Here is a 16,456-nt window from a genome sequence, read left to right as displayed (position 1 = left end):
ACACAGCCATGCTTAAAAGCACCACTTCATTTTGCTTATAGTTGTTCACCTCTGCTGTTTCCACAAAATGCTCCTAGCAGTTAAAGTGACAAGAATAGAGTAACACACCAAAGAATGGGATGCTCGAGGACAGAGACCAGGAGGCAAAATAAAGTCTGTGCAGAAAAGGGGAAACATGGACAGAAAAGTGAAGCAGAGGGAAAGAGGAAGGCTCTTCTGCTGGCAGAAGCTGTGAGGAAAAAAAAAAAAATCCTCTGGACAGAAGGAAATTGTTGCAAGCTAAGTGTAAGAATTTGAGAGGGCAGGAAAGAAAAATCAGGGCTGGGTTAACTGAGTATGTTTGCCTGAGTTAGTGAACTTCAGAAGATAAGTCCCCTTCTAGAGTCTGGATTTGAAGAAGGCAATGTAGCTGTTTCAGAATGGGGATGATACTATCACAACTCCTTCTAAAAACTATTCAAGACACCAAGTATTGGCATTCTGCATAAACTGAAATCTAAAAAGCAGAACAATAAGAAGCCACAGGAAAAAAAAAAAAAAAAGAGATATAGTCTAGACTTGGAAAAAATGAAAGTGAAGCCCATTAGAAGCACATGAACTCTGCTAATTGCAGAATCTGATAAAAATGAAGGACACTACTCGAAGCTGGAGGTCAGTTTCCAACTGATAAGCCCCAGAAAACATAGTAGCTCAGGCTGATCTATCGCCACAATTAGATGGCTCTCAGATTCTGACAAGTTTGGTTCAGTTGGACCCAAACAATTCCTGCTGGAGAGGCACAAAATGGGCTGGCAAACTGGCGGCACTGTGCTCCCTCTCCAGTCCAAAGCATTCATTTTCTGCACTAGCTGAAAGAATATTCAGCATTTCATTTCAAAAATTTTCTGACTGAAAAACCCTGCTAAGTACATGTAAAAGGCCACTTTGCACAACAAATTGGATGTTCATACTTTGTGTGGCTTGCTCCTGACTAGCTTCAATATTTATAACGGTTAGTATCTGAGGAGGATATGACACCGCTTTCTAGCATCTTGCAGATCATGTTTAAGTGATGGTAATTGTGTGATCTAGGTAAATATTTCCACACTGATGGGGACACCAAGACATGGGCAGTTTAAGTAACTCAGTTTCTTAACAAAGAACTGCCAGAAACAGAGAGAATGTTTAATTCACACTTCAGGAATCTGACTTTTGGTGTCTGCTTTGCTCATTCAACTAGTGAAACTAATTGCCTAGTGAGGCCAAGGCAGAACAACAATAAAGAAGCCAACGTGCATCTTATCATGGCGTCTATTTTACGCCCAGATAGAAGATCTGGGGTAGGAACTTTGACATCATCATGAGAAACGTCACAGATAACAGCAAAGGAGATAGCTGGATGCAGCACATTTGTTCCAAGGTTAGAGCTTCAACATCTGATCAATATTTAATTCTTTGGCTCCTACTAACTAACTAAAGTCCTACTAACTTTAACTAAAAGATAACATCTTTTATTAGAGTGACTGTATGATTTTTCTAGCTATATTATCTGGTTGAATAAAAGCCTCTTCCTGCAAATCCTGCTTCTTTAAATGATCAGGGCTACAACAGCATTACTACTGCCAGAATTAGCATAAATAGAAACAAGAACATGCCAATCTGCATTGATTTATTTTTAAATGTGGTTTACTAAAAGGCAGTTGCAGTACAGACTTTTTTTCCTGCATGCTTAGGATAATTTGGACAGACACAGGAATAGTAGGTACTCTCAAATGAAAATCTTATTAACATGTGGACTGCAAAACAAGCAAAAAAAGTAAGTCTTGTCTTTAACTTAATTAGTCACTGCAGATTCTTTTTCATTAAAAAAAGATTATGTGTGTTATAAGAAGGTTATTAGGAAAAAAAAGCAGAGTTTCTAAGTCAGAAAGAATAGTAAAATCAACATCTTACCCAAAACCACTCATATCAGGGCATATCCAAACACGGTATGTACTAAGCAGTAACATCCTTTGCTCTGGTGAGTCCAAAATCACGTGCCTGCTTTTTTATCTCATTCATATTGAAAAGCAACTCCTGTTTCTTCACTTGCCCCCATTATAAATTTTAAAATGCAAACCCTTCCAGCTGTACATGCATCCACTCGGTCACACACGCAAATGCTGCGTGTCGGCAGCTCAAGCCTGCAGAAGGAAACAGCCTCCTACAGAACTGGTCATCGTGTTCAAGCTTGAGTGGGTCAGAAAGTCCATGTTTCTCTCAGACACCCTCTCCCTCCCATTAGAAGACACCATTTGTTGGCTTTCCTCAGCTGGGTAGGACATTCAGCTCTTGAGGAAGTAATAGGAGCTCCTCAAGGCTGTCTATCACCTTTTTAGGATGAGCAACAGCAGCAGAAGGATGATGGTTAAGGAGGAGACAACCTTATGAGACTCATTAGTAAAGAGGGGGATGGATACAGGACAGAGGAGGCGGAAGAGTATAATTGCTATAATCTCAGGTTAGGATGAGCCTCAGTTGTCACTGTGCCACTCTGTCACAGGGGTGAGACTAGCAAAAGAAGGGTCTGTAACAGCTCATGTACTCCTTGAGACTTCCCAAAGGGTTACTTTGGAAACCTTTCTAAAAAGCACTTGATAGTAAGTAGCAGCTACAGAACAGCAAGAGATTTGTCTTGGGACTGTAGGGCATTTAGCATTATTCAAGAGCAGTCTCTCTGCACAGCTGAGGATAGCTGTCACGGGATGTTTCTTTCCTATATTATTCCTTCCCCTCCCTCCTTGCTACTCAAAGTCTGGCTAGTGTAGAGTTGCTACCAGGCATCCGTGCTAAGTCCAGTAAGCAACAGTGTCTGTGGTACCATGTTGTTCCAGAGGCCCACAGCCATGAAAGTATAATCTTCTTCCAGAGTTTCCACTTGTGTCTTTGATGTGGTAATGAAACCATCCCTGCCCTGAAAGAGAAAGCATTTTGAGCATGAGAAAACACTTAAGAGTATGAAAAGATGAGACATTCAGACACAAAAGGTCTCATTCTATAAAATAATATTCATATCCACAAGAATATCAATCTCTGGTACTCTCATTAAGCCACTTGTTGCTGATCTCAGTTACTGCTGGTGTGTCAAGACAGAACAGATGCTGCTGTTCTAGCGATTTCTGTACCTACTGCTGTAAGGTAGTAGTGAAGGGACCACACATCAACAGGACAAGAATACCAGAGCAACAGCAAAGCACGATCACAATAGTGACATATAGGAGATCAGGGAAACATGCAGATGTGATCACATTAATGATTTGGAATAAACAACACTTCGTCTAGCTAACACTTACATGCATTTAAAAAGTGGAAGCGTGCAGAATTTGTCTTAAGAGATCATGCTTATTTTTAAATGAAAGTGACTGTTGGAAGAGTTTGGAAGACTGCACATGGTGGCCTGCAGGTGTACCACAAATCAGAATAAAGAAAGAATCCACTTATGATATAAGTTGGCATTTAAGGCAATAAGAGAGCAATTTACTAAGAGAAAAAGTAATGCCATGAAAGTTAAAAGTCTGCCATTTGCATATGGGCCAACCATCGACAAAGTAAGCCTGGCATAAGAAGACCCAGCAGCAAAGGAAGATTTCACAACACAGCAGACCCCAACCTTCCTGGAAGACAAATTTCTTCTCCCAGTCCATTTTATTCTGATACTGAGCTGAGGGGACCAATGGAATTACCACAAATTCAAGGAGCTGTTATGATGCCCAGGAACCAGACCATGACTTACCACCAACCTATTTTACAATAACCAGCTAATGTTATGTGTTGGATTTTGATACCTTGCTCTGAGTGAACCATTATCTAGTAAGTGATATTATTCCTCTTCATTGCCAGGTCTCAGACAACCTTGACCTTTGAACTTCCCTTTATAGATCACCTGTGGCAAAATCACGTCCGACATCCCAGGCAACCTTATCTATATTCATTCCCCACTGGCTATACCAAATATAAAATCTGCACAAAATTCATTCCCAGGTTCCCAGACTGCATTAGTCTCATTGCAGGGAGGTAACTCTACTTTCCAACAGAGTTTACAAAACCTGTATCTTTTTCCCCCTACCCATTTTTAAATACTTCTTGTTACCCTCTTTTTGCCTTTGTTTTCAAACATACATGAGCATAATCAGGGATGAATGAGCTGATGACTGCAAAGATATGGAAAAATTAGCAGCACTGACAGTTTCCAGACACTCAATCTACAGAGGTGCCATGACTTGATGTCTCCAAGGAACATAACGTTCAAAAGACACAGGATCCCTGACTGGCACTGTTTGAAGCAAGCTCTACCCTGAGGACCTCTGTGTTTGATCCTGCAGTGTGTTCTGCATGTGCCTGACTACCTTTGTCTTCTGGCATTACACACAGCCTAGACAGGAAAGACCTGTCTGAATATTGTGCTCAGTCTCAGCAGATGCAGTCAAGAAAGAATGGAGCAACTTGAGTTTACTCACCGGTCTGAGCAGCAGATTTCTTTCTTGGAGAGAAGGCTGAAGAATGACAGTGAAGTCATCCTTTTGATCATACCTCTCAGACTCCAGCAGTTTTTCCCAAGCATCCTGAACAGACAACCATTTACTCAGATGAGTATTATCAGGTAGAGAGTGTAATATATGTGGAATTCGACAGGGCTTAAAGTGAACTAAGATTATCCCCATCCCTAATAAACCACAATAATCAAATTCTGTAATCCAGAATAAATACAGTAATTTAATGAAATCTTCTTACACAATAATTGGAAACTCCTTGTAGCTATGAGAAAGCTACACTGATTTATCATAATTTTCTTTGAAAGAGCAGCAAACTTAGCAAGGCAATGAAATGTCATGCTTATTGCCTCCCTGTCATTTTTAAAAGGAATTCCAGCACAACTGTCTTAACTGTCTTAACAGAAAGTTTCCCTCTTCTACATCAGATGCCAAGTTACTGGACAAGATAGATCATTTCTCTGATGGGATATGACAAATCCTAGGTTTCCAAAAGCTATATAGTCATTAGAAACTTCAAGAGATACTAAGATCACTCAGGTATAGACAGAACTTATCTCCAATGTTCCTGATGTAAGAAATGGGGTCAGGATTGCTGTGGACATGTGGTAAAAAGGCTGTTACTCAACTTCCTCACTGCTATTCCTCCCTTAACTCCTCATTTCAGTCCAGTCTGGAAAATGAATAGACAGGTCTAGCAATATAAGACCCAAGCAACACAGAAGACGCCATACCTGATAGGACCACCTCAGTATGTTATCATCCAATGTGGAGTGTTCACCAACACAATTGCACTGATTCCTGCCTGGATTGCTGCAGAAAAGAATGAAAAACATGAAAGACATTATGAACTTTTCATAAACAAGACAGATAGCATGAACTCTTTTAAGCCACTGACAAGTATGTATTGAAGACTAAATTGTTGCATATATTGAGAAAGCTACATGGAACATCCTAATTTTTAATATAAACATAGAATGATATATATTTCCATGTCCAGAGCTCTGGATTGCTCCTTGATTTGAAAGCCTATTCAGATGACAAATATGCCAGACTTCGACTAGCACAGGGTCTCACAAGCTAGCAGCATGCTCAGGCTTAAAATAGCAGCGGCACTAGTTTTCAAACTTTTCCCTCTCTATAGTCACACATAGGAAAATTGAACACACTCAGAATACTTCCACAGGAACTTCTGCCTCAGTATTTGGCAACAAGACCTCCATCTAGAAATGTGGATGGAAGCTCAATGCTGCAAAAGCTTATATATGCTAAAGGATGGCCAGGCACTGTCAAGCAGCTGACCAATCTCAGCCAAATTTCTGACCTGCAAGGTGAGATGTGCATTCTGAGTATTTCTGCAGCTAGTTGGAGAACTCAGACCTTCTCCCAAGGCTGCAGACAGGAACAATGTAAGATACATTTAAGATTAGTTTGGTTCCAGCAAAGATATACTCAGTTGAAATTGCCTGGATGGACTGGAACCTGAGAAACTTTTTTGTGGGGTTTGCAGATGTAAGCAGTAAGTACCTGTCAGAATCAGACACTCTCTCATTTTCACAGAACTCTAGCTAAACCTATAAAATGGTAGTTTTCTGTTAAAGTGCTTTCATCACTGCTGGTGAGTGAAAGAAATATGAACTCAGGACCAGAATCTTACCCAAGCCTAACAGAAGAGCCTCATACAACACATGAAGAGAGTTACATGCCTAAAAATGTGGTTCATGCACTACTTTTAGTGCAGACAACACTTCTAGTTAGTAAGAAACTAATAAAGGAAGAAACTTGAAATACCTATTATGTCCCAAACATCAATGCCTAAAGTTAGGTACTGACATGGGACTGGGAATGTCAGCCACTATTCTCCTCTTAGACACCTGAAATTTCATCTGTTGGTATGGGCTTATGTTTTTCTCTCAAAGCACAGTTCAAAATGAGGACTTGGTAGCCAAATGCTGAGGCCCTTATCTGGACCACGATCTGAGCCTGAGAGGAACCTAGGAGTTTACCAAACATTGAAGTACAAGGCTTGCAAACAGGTGGAACTGTTCAACCAGATAAACACAGCTACAAGAGCATGCTGACAATGAGAAAGCAAATTGCCTCAAGTTGAAAAGAAAATATAAAAATTCCTCAGAGGAAAAAAAATTAGATCTATTTAATTTTATTCTTTAAGGCCTCCAATATATGGCAAGGCCCATATTTCTAAATCCATCTTTTCCACCTCTCATCTATCTGTCTCACATTTTTCCCCTCAGTGTCTGTGCAGGAGAAATAAGCTAGAATGCTCCATGCAATCGCTTTTGACAAGGAAAGCTTCTCCTCTGCTTATCCTTGTTGTTAAGCACGTGGTTATACAGCAGCCAGACCCCTTCCTTGACTGATGGAATGTCTCCCGGGTTGTATACATGCAAAGCTTGTGAAACACTTCAGGATGACTATATTAGTACATATGGTGTCTTATGCCACGGGCACAGGAAAAAAATTACTGTGGAGTAAAATGGAGTGTAATCTCATCAGCTGTAAACTACTCCATCATAACTGTCCATGTGCACACTCCTACTCTATACTAAATTGGGACATAGCTACTCACACTTTTGTTACAAGGTACTGAGAAAGGGAGATGGATGAAAGCATCTAGGCACACAGTTACCATAAGGAACTGACAAGTTGGATGTTCTCCATCCTACCATACCCTAAGCCCGAGTAGTAGCTTTCGCATAGCCTAACAATGTGCTTTAAGATCAGTTATTCCTTTTGTGACCACTGATACCTAGAAACTTAAACTTTTAAAGAGCCTTCAGAGTTTTTGACTCGAGAGTTGCAGGGCAGAAGTAGCACTGACTAAAGAGCTGGGGGTAGGTAGACTGTGCAGTCTTGTGACCATAATCATAGTGCTGGGTCTGGTTGGGATGGAGTTAACTTTCTTCATAGCAGCCCATATGGTGCTGTGTTTTGGATTTGTGGCTAAAACTGTTGATAACACCAATGCTCTGGCTGTTGCTGAACAGTGCTTGTACAGCACTGAGGCTTTCTCTTTTTCCCCACTCTGACCCACCCCGCAAGTAGGCTGGGGGCGGGCAAGAGAATGTGAGGGGACACAGCTGGGACAGCCGACCTGAACTGGCCAACTGGATATTCCATACCATGTAAAGCCATGCTGAGCAATAAAAACTGAGGTAGAGGAAGAAGAGGGGTGTTTTGGCTTCCAAGGTCGCTGTTGCTTGGAGACTGGCTGGACATTGCTCCACTCGTGGGAGGTGGTAAGTGATTACCTTTGTGTAACTTATTTTCCCCCCTCTTTCTTTCATTTATTAGACTGCCTTTGTCTCAACCCATGAATTTTCTTGCTTTCCTTCTTCCTAGTCTCTCCCCTGTCCTGCTGGGGGGCTGGTAAAAAGGGAAGCGAACGAGAGGCTGTGGTTGTGCCCACCACAACCACAGTGGGCAATATTTAAACATATGCTATCCAAATTGGCAGGATTAAATGCACCTACTCTTCCTGGTAAAAATATGCCTTGCAGAGAAAGTTTATCAGAAACAAAGTGGAGACCTAAAATCTTTGACATACTTTTGTATTAAGGGCAGAAAAACTGTTCAGAAGACTCTACCTTAGTTATAAAGGCAATACATATACATATCTATGTGACTGAACACTAGCAGGAGACAGTGTCAAGAATTTAAAGGAACCTCTGTTACCTGGCATTATTGTAATTTTGGCATGCAAAAGAGGAAGTTGTGAGCTCAGTAGAATCCACCAGATTTACAAAGGCCTTGGGAACCTGCAGTGATAAAGTAAAAATTAATCACATTATATTTGCAGTTAAAGATCGGCAAGAAGCAATAATGGTAAATTACTACTACAGCTTAACATGCATAATCTCTGGCCTGAGATTCTGCGTGCATAAAATCAATGATCTAAATCTTTGCCAGTTCCGTCCTGAACCCTGCTCCTATGCCTGCCATCTAGAATAACGTTGATCATCATTTGTGAAGTACTTGTGACTGTGACATCTTGACTGTGAGACCCAGCAATTCATTTTACATAACCAAAGTGGCCACCAGCCAACTAAATTGAACTCAAATGAACTAGGAACTACCGTTTTTGTGGCAACATACCAATGCAAAGCTGGGTATGTATAATACCCAGTCCTGTATAACAGAATAGCATAAGCACTCGTGCATCCCACCTCACCTCTCTCCCAAGCAGAAAGCAGCTTTCCATTTACATAATGATATTTCACTTTTACAAGTGCACATAAACAGATTCTGGAAATAATAGTGGAGAGAATCTGAAGAGAATGCGTGGGTGGAACTTCACCTGTACAAAATATTTTTTGAAATCAGTCTGAGAAAAATGAGTGGTTGTGGCCTGATGCAATCAAACTGTAGCAGGTTTAGAATACCCTTTAGGCCTTCAATCCAGCAAAACAAGATTCTTGGAAGATGCTATTGAAATACTTCAGATAAACAGTTAATAGTCTGCTTTAGTAGTGATATATCTGCATCTAGTCTACTGTTCATTAGGGAGTAAGACTCAGTCCAGAGCATTTCCCAGAAACCATCCTAGATAAGTGGATAATTCTTAGCTCAGCCAGCTAGAAAACCTTTAGAAATGCTGAGATCTTAAAATGAATACATAATAGGAAAAAACATCCATTATACATATTTTTAATGGGCATTTTCCCTGGTCTGTAAAAGTTATCACCAGGTAGTTAGCAGCCTGTACACTGCCTAGGTAGCTCCACACATCCAGTAATTAGATATCAGTTATTTTCACAAACTGCTCTGCTAAACATGAATGACTTTCAGACCTAGACAGATGTGCTCCATTTTTAATAGAAATCACTTAAAAAACCCAAAGACTGAGTGGTACATCAGCTTGTGTTGCAAAATGAAGCAGTTATCCATCCATCCTTTCTGTTTGCGTGCATCAGCTTTTTAAAAGTATGAATAAAACACTTATTGACAATGAATGAAGCCAGTGGATTGAAGTCAATGAGACTGGTGTTCTAAGTCACCTGAACAGTGGTACAAGCCCTAGTCCAGTAAGGGAGACTGGAAAAATCAGCAAAGGATTCAGGTATTCAAGGTTGGTGAATAAATCTTACCTTTTTATACAAAAAATCCAAGACAGCTTTAAGTTTTTCCAGGTTGTCCAATATGCAGTTCTTCTGTAAATGAGATGAGAAATGCCATCAAAACTAGTAGAAAAACCAAAGTTATCAATTCGCCAAAAGTCACAAACCCTGTGTATTGAGCTGTGTACTGAAGTGTTATCAACGACAACTATATTCTGGATTCAGCCTTAGCCGGCACAAAGGAAAAAACATGGAACTATTATTGTAATTTAACTGCCTATAATTAGACAACTTAACATATAATAAAAAGGACAGGAATGGAGGAGAAAGTGTCTTTAGACTTGAAGGTGAAAAAGAGCTGTTCTACTAAGGCATCTCAGACTTGGGGTCACAAATTAAGTACACGTGTTTATAAATAAATTTAAAAAAATGTCCCAGGTGCTTACATCACTGGATAGAGTCATTCCAACATCCTGGAACCAGCTACTGCTTTGGTTTACTATGGCAGAGAGCAGAGCTTGGGAAAGTGTCTTAACCACCTGCCTTGACTGTTAAACCACCTCGTGAAAAGCTTACCAGTTGTGTGGAGGCACAGGAAGAGCACGGGTTTTCAGCACTAAAAAAAACTGTTATCAGTTTCCAGTCATTTTGGAAGTCCATCATCTGGGAGGAAAAAAAAAAAAATTAAAGGAATGGGATGATAAAAGACCTATTGGCTATTTTCCTTTCTCACACAAGATTTGCTATGGCTTTAAATCAGCAAGACCAAGCAGTAGTCCATGACACAACCCTGGCCACCTTGATCATTTCCATTTGACAAACCATCCAGCTTTTCCCAACAGGAGACAGCAGATGAATGGTTAGGCAGCAAATGCTGCAATTAAAGCTGAACAGACACCTATAAAAAGCTCAGGTTAGAGCCAGAAATTGCTGCTGCCATTGGAAAGTCTATTGGAGGAGATGGGCATGCACAGCTTAGCACAGAGCTTGATGCTGCTTCTTTCTGTCACTGTTGCAGCTTGCTGACAGGGTTAATGTTCCTGAACTGCTGAGACTGGGTCACACTAGTGGGATGAAGACTGGAGCAAAAATCTGAGAGCTAGAGCCCTGCTCAGCTGTGCTATGTTTATTAGGCAGTTCTCACCAATCCTGAAAAACATCGGTTAGAACCACTCGGTTCCACAAAAATGTACGCTAAATGCATGTACAAACAATCCGATGGGCTCCCTGTAGAGCAAAGAGGCAACAGCAGAATCGCCTTGGCAATTACATTTTCCCATTATGTCAAGATCATTTTACAAAATAACATGCCTTGGGGTTAAGAATAGAAGAAAAACGAATGCGTAGAACTCCAAGATGGGATTTACAAAGCACTCAGCCATGAGTGATAATTCAAGCTTTCACCAGCGTCAACCACTGACATCAGCCAAAGCATATCTAGGTCTTTACTGTCCTTTTTGAAAATATGATCCTAAAAGACCAAGAGGAAACTGAAGAGACAAATACTGAGAATTATTATTTTGGGTTGGCTTCTCAGAAACCCTGGAGTGGAGCTAGCAGAGGTCTCACATCCTTAACCAATAGAAAACAAACGTACTGGCTTCCCTACCAAGCTCTTCAGCCACTCCGACAAACGCAAACCAGGTGGGATACTTTCAAGAACAAAACTCTGTACTTGAAAGGTACAGAATTGATTCTTATTTACAACAGAAAGACCAAAGTCCGTTAACCTCAAGAAACAGCATCTTCTATTTTGAAGAGATTTGAGTGCTGTTTAAAGTATTTAATCACATTTCTTCCTTTTTCTGCTTCAACACCAAGCTCTCTGAATTGTCCTGTGCTTTAAACAAACCTGATTCTCTTTCATGAGCTTCACTGTTTCTTCAGCTTGATGCAGGAGGTCTCTGAAAAGCAGAAAGGAAAAGAGAAACTATGAAAGCATCAGTGAGGGTAAAGCTTTGACTGATTTTTACCATTAAATCAAACAACATTTGAGACTTCAGGTGGGATTAATCTTTTCTCTGCTAAATGCGTTAAGATTAGACACTTGTCTGTGCTACACAGAGAGCCTGGGGTGATTAGCTCATATTCAGGCATCTCACTTTCAGACATGTGCACTTAGATGAAAACAGCAGGCACAGCTTGGTAGGCACACCTCTAATTCTATTTGAGCCAAAAATTTGTTGTGCAGCTCTAAAGAGGGAGCCCTGATGTTAAGTCAGGTGAACCAGACCCCAAAGCACACAGTGGGCTTTGTTCCTCCTGCTTCTGGGAGGTGACAACTGAGCCACAGTGGCAGAGTCTGTCCCTGGAGTCTGTGCAGCCTCTGCCAGTACTGAACATACTCTGTGTCCACCTTGCCAGCTGTAAATCAACTGCCCAGCCAAAAACCCCTCAGACTTACATGGCTTGACTGTCTGATGTCAATTCCTTTGTGCCAGGTGGAGGAGGCAGGTGTAGGACCAAGGGATTAAAACTGCTAATGAGAGCTGAAGGACATACACAGGTTAGATTTCTGCATACAAGGGACTGCTACTCTGCCATTTCACTACAAACACAACAGAACTAAAACAGCCAGAAAACGTAAAGTCTGAGGATCTCTTGGCAGGCATGGGAGGTACGCCCGAGCCCCTCTGCAGCTGTTCTTGCTGGTTTTGCTCCTCACCTTCTGAAGTGGAGGTTTGATGTGGAGTTTGTGTCCAGACTCAGGTCAGACACCTCCATCCCCATCTCTCATGTCAGCCACAAGTAGCGTAGGTGGATTTAAATATAGGCAGCTGTAGAAATGAAGCTACTGGGAAGGGCTACCCAGAGACAGCCTCCTGAAGCGCTGAGGAGTTGCCAGGTTTTAAACCCCTTTCACAGGGAAATGGAGGTGACATGGACACTAGGAAGAAGATTTGGAGGGGAGGACCCTGGAGCTATCCACCACTCAACACAGCATTTCAGTGGACCTGTAGATTTTACTTGCAACACCCTTCAAACAAGTCAAGGCTGCCTTCAGAGCCAGCTAACAGATGATGAATTCACGTATGTGGTGCATCTATGGCAGCCCCAGTGTAAATCCTGAACACATGGCAGCAGAAAGAGTACTGGACAGGCAAACCCACACAAGATTTCACTGGGCTAGCATGGGCAGCAAGCACACACCAGCAGGGACTGTGGCGTGGATAGTAGTAGCAGCCCAAAAATCCCTGTTGGGCATGTAAAACTCTTGCAGCGGTCTGCGGCACCCCTTCTTCACAGCTATTTGTCTACCCGGACAGTCTCTTCAAAGCCAGCATAGATAACCCAGCCTGGCTGTATTCATGTCCCCGAAGTACACCGTCCCTCAGCCTTCCCTTACATGCCTGCAGCGTGCTCGTGCTGCACCTGCTCTGCAGCCCAGCAAAGCCCTGGAGCTCCTGCCAGCATGCTGTTCAATCAATTTGCTCGAGTTTCAGTGTGACAGCAAGACGCACCTGCTAACGTTTCCACGCTTACTTCAAGGAGGCTCTTTCCTGTGCTATAGAAAGGGAAGAGAAAACAGGAAGTTGCTGTTATTCCGTTTCTCAAAGAAAAATTATATTACAGCACAGTCTCAATTTCTTATTAGCTACGCTACAGCTCAGAGTGTGTATTCATGGCAGCTGCTGAAATTAAGAATAGGGCCTTTCTTTCCCCAAAACAGTCAAGTCATCAGCTACTGCTGAGCAAGAACACAGTCTTAGATCTCAATTTTTTGTGTCTCTGTATGCTCTGCATGTTGCAGTAATTGTGCTTATGCATACAAGTAACACAGGGACCTCTCTGTGTGCACCCATATACAAGTGGACGCGGATGTTTGTGCAAACATTTAAAAAAATTAGTCTTTTAAAGTTTGTCTGTGCAGGGCCAAATCCTTCTCTGGAATGCTATGACTCAAAAGAGCTACACAGACTTGCATCTACAGGCTTTAGCCATATGTCCACTCACTGATTTAGATCAGCTAAGGGGGCATGAAAGAAGAAAATGAGGTAAGGCTTGTCCATGAAGCACTGGGAATCATGCAAGCAGAGGACAGCGCATCAGGATTCCTGGGTTCTTTCTTTGCTTTGATAAATCCCTGCTTTCTAGTCTCTAACTAGTGGATGATGATATTTACTTCATCATGTAGCAATGATTCTTAAATCAAGGTTATTGCAACTGTAAGGTAGTTCTATATCTTGCATAAGTACAAAGAATTTCTATTAACTAAGGATGGGGAAGGATCCAGTGTCTCAAAATCCTTTATATTTTATATAGGCTTTCTCCTCCTCTCTAGAAAACAATAACAAGAATTGCTTGGGCCTAATTCCTGCACCATGATACTGTATAAATTAGTATCACGACACTTATCAATGCTATTGTTATTGTATTATTATAATACATTCTATATATGTATTATAATACAATTATTATAATAATTCATTGTTACCTTTGGAGTAAATCCTCATGATATACACCAGATCCTGGTGTCTGTGAACAAGCAAGCAATAAGAATAGTATTAAGCAAAGGGTAAACTAGCTCTAGATACGCTGTTCCCCTGCCCTATTCCACTCCTGTTATAGATAGCATTGTTTTCTACATACTTTTCTCCACTGTGTTGTAGTTACTTACAGATTTAAATTATTTTCCAGACCTTCCTTATTACAGCGTCTTTTCATAGTCTGGTAATCCTTTCTTAGTTACTGCTTTCATTAATGAATTTATTACATATAGCTTAAAATAAAATTTGACTAGTTGAATTCAAATTCAGTGAAATGAAATGCTGTTCTAAACCAAATTTCTCTGGATCTACTCCTTTTCAACAAGGGACATGACCTGAAGTAATTTAGATAATTTACATGGATGGCACTCAGCCAGTATGGCGTCTGTTAAAAAACCCTTAACATAAACAGAGGAACTTCATTGATTTCAGAGAGTCTGAGGAGGAGACAGGGACAGAGATGTTTGCTCTAGGAAAGCGGACATTCCTTAAAAGAAGATCATTTATATGTTTTTCTGTGGCACCATCCACAAGCAACAAAGACATTAGCTCAAAAAAAAACTTGCTCTAAAGGGCAATCTGATATGGGTGAAGCACTTTTGCATTTAGGACAATTATTTTCTTCCAAAGAGGACTCATAAGGAGTCCAGGAGTGCCGATTTTCTAATGGGAAGCTTTCATCCAAGGAAAAGTATGATGTCTTGATGAATACCACCTCAAATTTCAAAGTTGTTTTGTGATATGGGAGAATCTCCCCCATTTCTTCGCAGTTGCAGCCCCTGCAACGGCTACCAATTTTTGCCCAACGTGCATTTCTACACTTCCTCAAAGCTTGAGAATTGTGGTTAAATGCTTTTAATTGGGCCTGAAATCTATTTCAGATATTCACTTCCAACTATTAAAATAAGTAAAGGTCATCCAAATCTGACTGTATTAGAACAGGCAGGAGAACTTTACCCAGTGATTTATACATCAGAAGTATATCTTTGTGATTATTCTAGAGCTTCTGCCTTCGAGATAGGAAACCAGTCTCTACGGAAAACACTTCAACAGGATGGAAAATCTACTGCATTTCTCGATACTTTGTTCTAATGGTGATCACCAAAATCGTACTTTTTTCCAGTTTGAATTTTCCCAGCTGCTTCTTCCAGTTATTCGATCTGTTATACTCATTGTTAGGAAAATCCAAGCACTCTAATCAAACATCATGGTTCTCTGCAAGGGCACTGTGATCACATTTCCTGCTGCACGAAGTCAGCTCGCTATTTTTAGACTCGGGGTATACTGGAACACTGAACAGCAGGTATTTCCAGTCGTTTTTCACCAGAAGCCTTTGATGCTTGCAGAAAGAGTCAAGTCCTGAACGCCCTAACTGGGACCCCAAACTACATCATCAGCTCACTTCATCATCACAACGGAGGAAATGGGTCACATTCAGCAGACTTCCCGCTTGTACTTACTCTTTGCAAACTTCCTATTGCAGTGACTGTTTTAACGTCAGCTGGCCTCAGAGCATGAACTGCAGAAAAGTGAAAGACTTCAGGTTAAAAAAGAGCAGTAACCTTGACAGAAAATTACATTCACCAGTATACTAAAACGTAACAAAATTGATTAAAGCGTAAGAAGTCTATACTGATCATTTCGATTGGCAGTTTTAAATGAGTCAGAGAGGATGAGAAACTTTACTCAGGTGTTCAGTAAATACTTTGGTTGCTAAGATGCACTGAAATGCTCAACCATCAAGCAAGAAGAGATCACAAAACACCGCTGTGAATGATTTAAGTAATAGCGGCATCCTCAATTAGAAGCTGAAGAAACTAAGGTAGAAAAGTAATTATGAATAGAACAAAAAACTACAGAGTTTGTAGAGCCTACCTCCACTTCAGACACATCCCACACATATGCATCCCCTCAAACAGCTGATTTCTCCCCCAGCCCGTTCTCAAATAATTTTGGGAGGGAAAGCCTCTACAGGGATATCAAATACAAACCTGAAGATGAAGGGGTCTCAGGTAACGTTGCCTGCTCACATGAAAACTGGAAGCTTCTTAGAGCCTTTGACATAAAGAAATAAATATGGTTGATTGCTTAGATCTAACAAGGGAATTTGTGGAAGGGGTCCTAAAAGCAATTTTAAAGAACAATTATGCCTCTGCTAGAAATACATGGGAACACAGATCTGGACAGCTGCATTTTCAAATCCACCCTTTCAAAACTTGACACTTTTGGCTCAGTTTTCTTACTGATTGCCACAGAACTGGGCCTAAGCAAACAATGAAATGTGCTAAACACAACCTGTTACATCCATTGCTGCAAACAGTGAGTGCTTAATCTGGAAGAAGTCATAAGGGCAGCTACTGCACACATCTTCACATGCCAAAGG

At 41.0% G+C, this 16,456-nt stretch overlaps 1 protein-coding gene across 1 annotated transcript in view; it reads right to left on the bottom strand.

Moving 5' to 3' along the window:
• PLB1 (phospholipase B1) overlaps positions 1–15,713 on the bottom strand; it is a 76,243-nt gene extending 60,530 nt beyond the window's left edge. Inside the window, exons 1-12 of the mRNA XM_072857736.1 lie at positions 15,707–15,713; positions 15,534–15,592; positions 14,022–14,062; positions 13,048–13,091; positions 11,991–12,075; positions 11,439–11,490; positions 10,163–10,249; positions 9,617–9,679; positions 8,205–8,287; positions 5,243–5,321; positions 4,476–4,580; positions 2,840–2,932 (exon numbers count right to left, since the gene is read on the bottom strand). Coding sequence (XP_072713837.1) covers positions 2,840–2,932; positions 4,476–4,580; positions 5,243–5,321; positions 8,205–8,287; positions 9,617–9,679; positions 10,163–10,249; positions 11,439–11,490; positions 11,991–12,075; positions 13,048–13,091; positions 14,022–14,062; positions 15,534–15,592; positions 15,707–15,713 — 798 coding nt within the window. The remainder of the gene's footprint in view (positions 1–2,839; positions 2,933–4,475; positions 4,581–5,242; positions 5,322–8,204; positions 8,288–9,616; positions 9,680–10,162; positions 10,250–11,438; positions 11,491–11,990; positions 12,076–13,047; positions 13,092–14,021; positions 14,063–15,533; positions 15,593–15,706) is intronic.
• Positions 15,714–16,456: the final 743 nt, after the last annotated feature.

Source organism: Ciconia boyciana, chromosome 3 (genome assembly GCF_034638445.1).
Source record: "Ciconia boyciana chromosome 3, ASM3463844v1, whole genome shotgun sequence".
In the NCBI taxonomy this organism is placed as follows: domain Eukaryota; kingdom Metazoa; phylum Chordata; class Aves; order Ciconiiformes; family Ciconiidae; genus Ciconia; species Ciconia boyciana.
This window is presented reverse-complemented; position numbering and strand designations above follow the sequence as displayed.